Source organism: Camponotus vicinus, unplaced genomic scaffold (assembly GCF_025532165.1).
Source record: "Camponotus vicinus isolate PSW18456_S1 unplaced genomic scaffold, iyCamVici1.0 SCAF_7, whole genome shotgun sequence".
Taxonomy (NCBI): domain Eukaryota; kingdom Metazoa; phylum Arthropoda; class Insecta; order Hymenoptera; family Formicidae; genus Camponotus; species Camponotus vicinus.
In genome coordinates this window covers 8573759-8585465 of record NW_028141979.1, presented here as the reverse complement: position 1 = coordinate 8585465, position 11707 = coordinate 8573759, and the positions used below count along the sequence as shown (strand labels likewise).

At 25.1% G+C, this 11707-nt stretch overlaps 1 protein-coding gene across 1 annotated transcript; it reads left to right on the top strand.

Moving 5' to 3' along the window:
* Positions 1–1327: 1327 nt before the first annotated feature.
* LOC145975015 (thyrotropin-releasing hormone-degrading ectoenzyme-like) lies at positions 1328–10816 on the top strand. The gene is made up of 13 exons (XM_083105140.1): positions 1328–1395; positions 1874–2359; positions 3088–3534; positions 4103–4286; positions 4777–4912; positions 5157–5238; positions 5919–6271; positions 7919–8196; positions 8754–8965; positions 9114–9419; positions 9946–10015; positions 10393–10470; positions 10652–10816. The coding sequence occupies exons 2-13, from the start codon at positions 1887–1889 to the stop codon at positions 10814–10816; spliced, it is 2784 nt and encodes a 927-aa protein (XP_082961266.1). The 5' UTR covers positions 1328–1395; positions 1874–1886.
* The last annotated feature ends 891 nt before the right edge of the window (positions 10817–11707 follow it).

Here is an 11707-nt window from a genome sequence, read left to right as displayed (position 1 = left end):
TCAAAAATATTACTCCAATGGATTTTCTCAGTACAAGATAGATATAATTCGGTAATTCAGTCGGTATTAGAGATTTGTTCGCAGACACTGCGACTCCATGTCGATTCTAAAGCAAATCTCTAATTTACTTGAGACTATTATGTACATACATTCTGATTAAGACTTTTGCAATCCCTAGACAATTTCAAGGAGCTAGCAATTGTATATAATATTCATTACAAATTATAAAATATTTTCGATTTCTGAAATAAAAGATAAAATAGATAAGAAATTTATTAAATTATATAAGTATAATGTTCTGACTCTTGTGTATAATCACAGATTCAAATCACTGTGTGAATTAAAAATCAATCCTCGAGATATTAATAAATAAATATATAATAATATGATTTTCTTATTTTATGTATACCATAATGTCATGTGTGCAATGTGTATGTGTGCAATAATGTCATGTGTGCAATGTATATGTGCCCAATAATGTCATGTATGCAATCGTACTTTCGTATCTTCATTTTTTTCGTGTATGCAATAATACATGTAGGCAATCGGGATGTAGGCAATCGGGAATGTTGGCAAAAGAAGTCCTCTCAAAACATTGGATCTATAATTCTTGACACATTTTTAGGATTGACATAACAATAAATATATAGCATATATGTAAAATCTTGTAATGTGAAAAACTTAATAAATTTGAAAATTAATTATTTAAAAATGTTTTATTTTTCGTTGCATATATTCTTTTACTGGTACAATACTTTAACATTTATGTACACTTACAAAAATACAAAATTATATAACATACTGCATAATTTGCAAAATTCATTTCTAAAATTTATTTCGAGTTTTTCTTTTGAAATCTGTTTTTTGTTCTATTTATACAATAAGAAAATATTAATTTTTGACATTGATAAATTTACAAGTAGGGCCAGTAAATTAAGATATAACCAGCATTGGATTGTTTGCTCATAGGAAAAAAATATAAAAGTATAGAGAGAATACAATTTTTTAATTATTCTAAATCACTTCAAAATGTGTTTCAAAATTACTTTAAAATTATATATATATATATATATATATATATATATATATATATTTCAGAAAGTTGATTTAATCATATATTGACATTTTATTGTGTTTATTAAGTGGTAAGACAAGTATTAAACTGATTTCATATTATTTTGATTTTCAAAGTTGTTTCGATAACGTGCTTATTATGATATCACATGTCGAACGTTGACATTTCTCGATATTATCCCGGAACAGCAAGATCAAGTTAATATAGATATATTTTCGATATTAATAAAATTTAGAATAATAAAGAGCTAATTATACTTAATTATATATTATCTGATACGGAAAACTACATTCTGATCGGCTGACATCATAATATACAAGGTAAGTTATAATAAAACAGAATACATAGCTATTTTCAAAAAGAAAAAGAAAATAAAATGTGTACATTATATACGTTAAGGACAAATTAAATAATTTCGAGGTACATATGACAAGCATAGTTATATTTCGTCAAAAAAGACAGTTCTTTCCATTATTAAAATTATTAAAAAGAGAAGATTCTAATTTGAGAGAGATTTGCATATTATTGTATTATTTTTGAAACGATCTCAGTTTAATTTAAAATTAAATAAAACGGTTACTTATTAAATGTGTTATTGTGATACGATTATATTTAATAAAATTAAATTAAAGCAAATGCGTTTATTAAATATATAATGGAAGATTATAATTCTTTTATCCTAAGGATATATTTTATTATTACAAGATGATATAATATTTTTTATTTACTTTTCTTTTATTTATATATAATAAAAGCAATAAGTCCTTTTCTCAAGAAGGAAGGATGTTTATTTTACAGATATTTGAAACGAATGAGTGACATGGCATTCTTGAGAGTGTTAAGTTGCAATTTGATATTCATCGTAGCGATGGCTGTTTTTAATGATAATTTTGATTCTGTACCATTGGTGACACTCAACATATCACCGCTACATTACGACATCAAATTTATGCTATATGTCAACGACGATATATTCTACGGCGAATGCAATGTCAGCATTTATATTCCTTATAAAATGAAAGGTATATACATTTACACGGAAAATCTGGGTATAACTGAAATTATGGTAACAGAAAATACACAAATATCTAAAGGAAATGAAGAAAAAGTTTTTGCCCATAGACCTAATAATTTAATCTATGTCACTGAAACAAATGAAACCTACATTTCTTTTCCATATGATTTATCACGAGGATATCACACTCTAAACATGAAGTTTATTGGACTTTTAGCTGAAAATGGAGGCTTTAGAACTTTTTATATGAATCAACAATATAACAGAGTGTGAGATATTTTTCAAACATTAAATAATTAGCTATATATACTACACCATATGTAATAAATGCCTATATGTGTTTTGAATACCGTTTGTTTCTTGCTTCAATCTTTGCAAACAATTCGTATTATTGGTACCAAGACATAGTTTTAACATATATCGTATGGTTTAATAAATTATTATTTTTAAATACAGTTCTCTCTCTCTCTCTCTCTCTCTCTTAAAGTTCGCAAAAAATTGTCTAATAAATAATTAATCAGAAAAATCATTTATTGAATTGCGCAAGCATATATAATATTCCTATTATCAACAACTTTTTAATGCAAGACAGATTAATCATACATAAATATGATGGAATTTTAAATATTAAAATATATGCTGTAATATATTTCATATTATTATATTTACGTTATATATGCATATTCTAGAAAATATTGTGAATATATTGTTATGTACACATAAATATTATAATGTACATAATATATGTATAACATCATAAAGATATAATATATGTATAATATCATACAAAATTTTTACGATATATTATGTTAAATTACATACTAAAAACATAATGTAATAATAAAATTGTAATACAAAATATGTTACAACTATTCTTGAAGCATTATCCTTAAGATACATTAATATTTTTCTATTTCTATCTTTCTTTTAAAATTTCTAATACTTCAATAGTACCCGAAAAATTATGTTATTTAAAATGTATTTTTATATATGTTAGATGGTTGACTGCAACGCATTATCAAACATTTGCGACTCGAAGATTATTTCCTCTTTTGAAGGATACTAGATATGTTAGTTATAACATTTCTATAAAGCATCATAAAAATTACACGGCTTTATCAAATATGCCCGTGCAGGAAATAAATATGGATGAAAATAATATGATATGGACACATTTCCAAAGTACTCCCATGATGCCTGATTATTTCATAGCGGCGAGTGTGGTACATCTCGACTTTATTCTAGATACAAGTCAGAATGTCAAATTGTGGTGCAGAACAGACATGATACCACCTATGATATTTGCACACACAGTTATTCTAAAAATTGCGCAATTATTAAAAAATATATTTCCGTATATCAGAAAAACTCCGGAACCAAATCATATCGCGATTTCGAAGTTGTTAGATGTGGAAGAGATAAAGTTGGGACTTATTCTTTATAAGTAAACAAATTTTGATTTACAAAAAATACTAATTTCTACATTAAAACACATTATTTTTTCTCGATATTCAGTATTATAAAATTCGATATCTGTGTGTATTAACTGAAATATAATTTAATTGAAACATAATTAATTTATTTTTTAGATTCTTGATGTCGGCTCTTGAATATAAATAAACTTGTGTGATATTAATATTCGGGTAATAAGAGCCTATCGCGGATGTAATTGCGCGAAATTTTTCTTTGATACAATGATCAAGACTTTATTTGGAATAATCTCTTGGTTTGAGATTTAATTTCAACGAATTCAGACCGATATTTTTCTCGCCTACTTCCATCTAGGGGAGTTAGAGGGGAATTCGTTGGAATTAAATCTCAAACCAAGAGATTATTCCAAATAAAGTCTTGATCATTGTATCAAAGAAAAATTTCGCGCAATTACATCCGCGATAGGCTCTTATTATCCGAATATTAATATCACACAAGTTTATTAATTTATGATATAACTGATTTACATATTTATAACAGGTTTTCTCGACTTTATTATAATATTTGTAAATTATTTTTAGTGAAGCAGATATTATCTTTGATCAAGAAATAGATCCTGAGATACGCAAATTTGAAATAATACGAATAATAGGACGTAAAGTGGTGTACGAATGGTTTTTTTATAATGCAATCTTTCCATATAAGTGGGATCCGTGTTTAAGCAAAGGTTTTGCTACATTCCTTGGAATCTACGCCGCCGATAAGGTTATTTTATGTTTAGCGTTAATTCTTTTAATTAATTACGATCAGAGTGATATAAAAATATTAAGAATCTTATGTATTCAATAAATCATTCCAAAATCTTTATAAATATTTTCTATCATTCATAATATACTAATTTAGATCGGAAGAAAATTCTTTTATAAAATTAAAATTTAAAATTTGTACTTTATAACGATTGAGCTAAAACTTGTCAGTAAAGTAATAATAAATTAAAATATTATAATTACATGTATTTACATATGAACCTTTAAATAACTTTAGAAATGCATAATTATTATTATATATTATTACATATTATTACAGGTACTTTTGAATAAATTTTTTAAACTTAATAAGAAAAATTTAATGAGCGAATGAGCTTGTAAATATTTTTTAATATATTATTATAACAGTTCTTAATGCGTATTGCTTATGTGTGAGTATTTCTTATGATTAAATATTTGTTTAATTATATTAAAATCTTTTCGTCCAGAGTTTTCCACACTTTGGGATACAGGATTTCTTTGTAGTTCAAATGCAACATGATGTTCTTCACTGGAGTACCAAAGACACATGGCCGCTTAAATCACAATTCAATAATTCGTTTGAATTACCTTGTAACATTAAAGGTATAATCAAGCAAACAATTCATTGTCATAAATTCTTTATTGCTCTATATAATGTTAAAATTATAAGAAGGAAAATAACTTAGTTATGATTTATTTATATTATTATTTATATAAGTATTAACGTTTACCAGGAAAATTAAATTAAGATTAATTTTTATTTATCATATATAATTCAGTTATGTTCATGAATTTAAATTTATTTATACATATTACATTTTATATTTTACGATGTCAATTTTCGTAGTAAGCATTATGTTGCACACATTGCAAAATACATTCACCAAAAAGATGTTTGAAAATGGTATCGAAACATATTTACAAAAACAGTGAGTATAGATTACAATATAATTACATTATTATTTTAAACACATATTTTTTAATGATAATTTAATTTTGCTCTTTTATATAATTATTTTTATTTTTTAATTTTTGATATGTATTTTTACTTCTCCATCTATTTTTTTATTCTTCTGTTCTCTCTTATGCTCCTACCTTCTCTCTCTCTTTTACATTTAATTTCTACTAGTAATTTCAAGACTTGTTAATTTTATATTTTTTAATTTTTAATTTCTTTTATGTTATCCTACACCTTATTATTATTATTTTAATTTTCTTTCTTATTATCTTAATCTTCTTCCAATTTATTTTTCTTTATTCTTTTTTTTATATCTTTTTTTCATACATCTCTAATATTATAATTTTGTTTAGTTTTTTAAATCTCACATTTTCTTTTCTTACTTCTTTTACTACTTTTTATTTATATATTTCTTTTCGCGCTCCATGTGACACACTTATCTTTTTTACCTATTGTTCTATTTATTCTTTTCTACTATTTACCGTTGATATTTTTCCTATCTTTCCAATTCTGCTTGATTTTATTCTGTCCCTTTTTTCTTCTTCCACTTTTACTTCTTGAAATATCTTAATTGTTTTTCAATATTTTTTAAAATATATATCTTCTTTTATTTATCTTTTCTTATCATTCAATTCCTGTTTGGATTTTTAGGTACACAAGCATTAATGATTTCTGGAAAGTTATGCAGACTGTACTGTATGGTACATCTTTCGGAGTTAAATACAATTATAGTATACAAGACAAAATACCTAGTTGGGCAGAACTAAACCACTACCCTGTGGTAAATGTGAAAAGAGATTATAATACTTTCAGTTTGAATATATCGGTAGAAAATTTTAATACAAATATATCGATACCTGTAAGCATTACTACGGAAACGTATTTCTTTTTGGAGAAAATTGTGCGTCCAGTATGGCTAATGCCACCACATATTTCAAATCATATGCTGACTTTCGACTCTATAATTAAGGATGACTGGATATTAGTCGATTCACAAGAAAGTGGTAAATATGGATCGATACATTTATTGTTCTTATATATATTTTATAGATACATTTATCCTCTATCAGCGATTTATTCAATTTTTATTTCGATATGTATTTTTTAGTTTAAAAATACAAAGTACATTAAATGCCATATAAATATAACTAACTTTATATGCGGCAAAATATGTATAGAGTATTTACAAAGTGTGCGAAACATTTTGTGTATTATTATTGAAATAGCATATCTTTATTATTTCTATTTCGTGGTGAATAAGAACCAGATGCAAATAGTAAGTCATCGAATATTAATTTTTCGATGAAACCGATTAATTGAGAACGCGATTCAAATTCTTCTCTCTATATACTAATTGTAAGTGTATATTTAAATCTCAATTCGAGATTTTTTTATCCTTCTTTTCCCGCTCTTGAGAACTGTAGGCGAAAGACTCGATTCCCGATTCACCGAATCAACTCGTTATTTTTTTCGCCTACGCTTCTTCAGGAGGGTAAAGAAAGATTTGCTAAAAATCTGGAATTGAGAGTTGTCTTTACACTTATTATATGAACAAAAAAAATTATCCCAAATTCGCCTATTTTGTGGCCCTTGAAATTCGAATCAATTTGTATGCCAAACAATACTATGGTACATTAATCTCAAAAAACTTTTAAATGAAGCATAGGGTCAGTTTTGGAGATTCGAGGAATCAAATTGGCCAAGTTCCCAATATTGTTCAAGCACAATAGACGCAAAAAGAAAGTTAAAAAGTTAAGTTCTTTGTAATAATAGGATTTTGATTGGAATTAGTCATAATGGCTTTGACTGTCATATTAAAAAGCCGACAATATAAAATATATACACTGAGAAAAATCATTTGATTGTACTGACAAGACATATCTGATAGAAGGCATTTTAGTTAAATCAAGCAAAATTTCTAGTTATTACGATAAGACTCGATTTTTTATAACTAGAACGTTTAATAGAATTTACTACAAGGATGGTTAGTATTTTCTAGTTGAATCTATAAAACTTCTTGCTATATTAACTAAACATGGACACGGTAATGCCATTTTTTTGTAAATTTAGTATTATTACCCAGAAAATTTGATAAATTTAACAGGAATTAGTTAATCATCTGGTAATTCCTAAAGGAATTTTCCTAAAGGGATTCGTTCATTTTCCAACAGACATACTGGTTGAATCTGCCAGATTTCTAATTAATGTAACCAGATTTTTTTCTCAGTATACATACAATATAGTGTTACACGCAACAAAGCATGTAGTATAATTTGATTATCATTATTGGTTATCATGAATGAAAATAAATTTAAATTGATATAATGCTTTTTGCCTCTATAAATACATTGATTTATCAGTATGACAATTATAATTATACTGATAATCTGTAATTTACTTTTTGTAGTAATCACAATTTCTAATAGATATTTCTTTATACGCTTTGAACATAATAAAAATACAGATACAACAAAATATAACAACATACAAATATAACAATATATAACATATACAAATGTAACAATATACAAACAAATATAACAATACACAAATATAACAAAAAGACATTTCAACAGAAATTTCAAAAAGCATTACTTGATAAATTCAATCAAAAAAATTTAATAATTTATTGACAATTTATTTATTCACAGGATATTATCGTGTCAATTACGATGCCGAGAATTGGAATAGACTTTCAACATACTTAAACGATAAATATTTATTTAGACAAATACATGTTCTCAATCGTGCTAAAATCATCGATGACACATTTCACTTTGTGATGTCAGGCCAATTTAATATGAATCTATTCTTGAATATTTTACAATATCTACGGCAAGATACAGATTATATCGCATGGTATCCCATGTTCAAAAACTTGGAATATATATCGAATTTTTTTGCATTTCCAGAAAGCGCTCTTATAAAGGTATAAATAATAATAGTTTGTGTAAATAAAAAAATGTATGTTTTATATTAAATAAATGTATGTTTTATATTAAATAAAATTAATTTATAACTAATTTAAGTATAACAACTTATACACATTTATTTTTCAAAATTATTTGTGATAAAATAGACGAGCACATAATGTTTAACTTTCCAAAGTTCACGAAACATCTTCCGCTTCTAAATTTTTATCCAATAATTTTTTTAGTTTTACAAAAAATAAATAATATCAAATTGCACTAAGTAAGTGTAAGTGTAAGTGTGATATAATTGTAGTAATTGTAAGTGTAATATAATCATGCATTCGTTATCATCTTTTTAATCGTAAGATTATTATTAAATTATTTGCATAGCTTTTTATAAATAATAGCATACGTGCCTGCACGCAAACTCTTTCTCTTTTTTTCTATAATAAATAAATAAATATATAAAGTTAATATATATTTATAAATATATATATATATATATATATATATATATATATATGTATATATATATATGTATATATTTTGTATATATTATTTACATAATTTTTAGGCAGAGATAAATCGACCATTAATTGAGATTATGTGGAAAATAAGCTATCCCAATTTTAAAGCAGGTAAAATCAATCAAAACACCGATTACACTTATTTGAGGGAAGAGATTGCAAGATGGTTATGTATCATGGATGATGCCACTTGCTTGACGACAGCCAATTATGAATTAATGTCGTATGTCTCAAATGATGATAAAGATTCATTATACAAGTAATTAATTTTTGCACATTTTTTATCACGATCATTTTATAAATTTCTTCTCGTATCTTGTGAAGTATTTTATAATTCATATATGTGATCAAGATATATGATTATGAATTCTAATAATTTATTTTTATTTCATTTTGAATAACCGTAGAATTTGGACGGGATGGAAAGAATGGACATTCTGCAATGGTTTAAAGAGAGCGAATAAGGATATTTCGAAGAAAGTATTTCTTATGTATTGGGTAGAATCTGATCATAGTGTTTTAAAGTTCCTAGCTTGCTCCAAAAATTCTCTTATCATTCGCGGGTATACGTATGTAATGAGATTTTGCGTTATTACGAAAAGAGCAAGAGTTCTCCACCATATACAGAGTTTTTGTTCTATTATTGCAAGGCATGCAAAAGATAACTTAATGCTTGAATTCATATTAAGAAATTTGGAAGATATAAAACCTGAGTAAATGATATTACTTTTTATAAATATACAATATACTTATACATAAAGATTTGCTTTATTTGCTAATTACACTATTCAACATTATTTTTGTAAAACGTGTATGAATATTCATTTTCAATGAATTTTTGCCTGCTGAACACGAATCCATTATCGAAATTTGGCTATCATGTCATAATTTTGAGGAAATGGCGTCAAAGAGGCTAAAACGATGATTTTGAGGATTTTCGTGACATTATACGATCGCGTGCACTGATACCAAATTTTTTGTCTAAATTTCGTTAAAATGCCATGCAACAGTGTAAACTTTCATATTTCAAATGCAGTTGTTTGTGTCATGAGAACAATCGAATTCGTCGATTTGGGCTTTTTGATGCTATTTTTCTTAAATCTATGGTGTAATAACCGGATTTGGAAATTGTGTTCATCAAGCAAAAATTCATTGGAAATGACTGTTTACATTTGAGTTACAAAGAGAATCAAATTTTATTGGACCATGTTATATAAATCTATTATTTTGTTTTTATAGAGAAATCAGTATTATTACAGCATTAACTATAATTATTAACTACGTATATTCTAAGGAACAAATTAAAAAGGTAAATTTTGAAATCTCATATACAAATATCTCATATGAAAATTTGCATATTTATTCCTTCAAACTCATTCATCAGTATATACACACACACACACACACACACACACACACACACACACACACACACAAGATGTTTCCGGTATCGTGTAACAAAGAATAACCATAAGTATATCTCGTTAACCTGAACTAGAAAGTCTTATATTATATTTAACGAAAAACCACGTAAAATTTCGAGATATTAATTAAATCAAAGTTTTTTTGGATAAACGTTTTATAATGAATTACAATAAAGACAAGTTATATTATAACAATTTTTATTATATATTACCAGGTAAAAAATTACTACTTACATTTTAATCTAACAAATAATTTTTTTAGATAAACATGGAAATTGATTTCAGGGATAATGTACAGTCTCTGATTTATTGTAGTACTGATAATCAAAACGATGATGAGGTTTGTAAGCTTAGACATATTTAGTTATTAATTTCTTATTAACATAAGCTTATTCATCTTTGTACATATATGTATCACTACTATCTTATTCTAATTATGCTAATAGCCAGAAATCCTGGTAGATATTTATTATGCAAAAGAAATTACTGTTGAAACTAAACGTTAAAATAATATGTTTTAGGTAAATAGATGTTTGTCATTTAAGACAAAGTATAAGGAAAATATAATAATAGACATAAAACGCAAATTAGAACTACGTTGGAATCAAATAAAGATTCAGTTGTATGAATTTCGACACTTAGCGAAAAACTTGGAAGATATTCTTACACAAAGCTTGGATGATTAATCAAATCAGGAAGATAATAACGAAATGTAATGCATATACATATGTATTTTTTAATATATGAACAGTTTTCGTATTTTTATTTATTTATTTTGTTTAAAAATATGCATTCACGTATAAAAAATACATATATAATAAGTGGCAATATAGTTATTGAATCATAATAGAATAAAAAGTTAAAAAGTTAACGTTTCTATTTCTAACGTTTCTATTCAAAAGTTAAAAGCTTTCTAAACAAAATTTTTCATCGCTTGTGCCGCAATTTAATGATAGGGATATGTAAATACTTTTAATATATTGATTGTCTAAAATTAATAATTCTTTTTTTTTTAATAAAAGAAGTAGAATTTAATAGAATACACGATAAATATTGAAATACAAATTTTATAATGTTATTTCGAAGTATAATATTATTTTTGTTAGTATTTCATGAACACTAAGATAATATATCTATAATAGAAAGAAGATATAATATTTATAAATAATCAGTTCTCTTGTGTTCATCAAATTTTTCACATTACATGTTTATACGTACATAGACAAACACATATATATCAAATTAATAATTAAATAATTAATTTATATAATAAATTATTATATAATAATTAATTTATATTATGTCAATTCGAATAACATACTAAATGTGACATATAAGCTTTTTGATAATCTTAATATAAACTTAATTTTTAATTCATTTTCTATTAAAAACAAATTACAGATTTTAAATTATTGGTGACACATCGTTGATATCTTGTCTGCTACAAGCACGAGTTTTCATATCAAAATAAAAACTCTTTAGAAGTGTTCGAATTAACAGAATTAATTACTTTTTTACGTTAAAAAGTCTTTCTATTAATTAGAAGAATTAAAATATGTAATTTGTAAATATTTTGA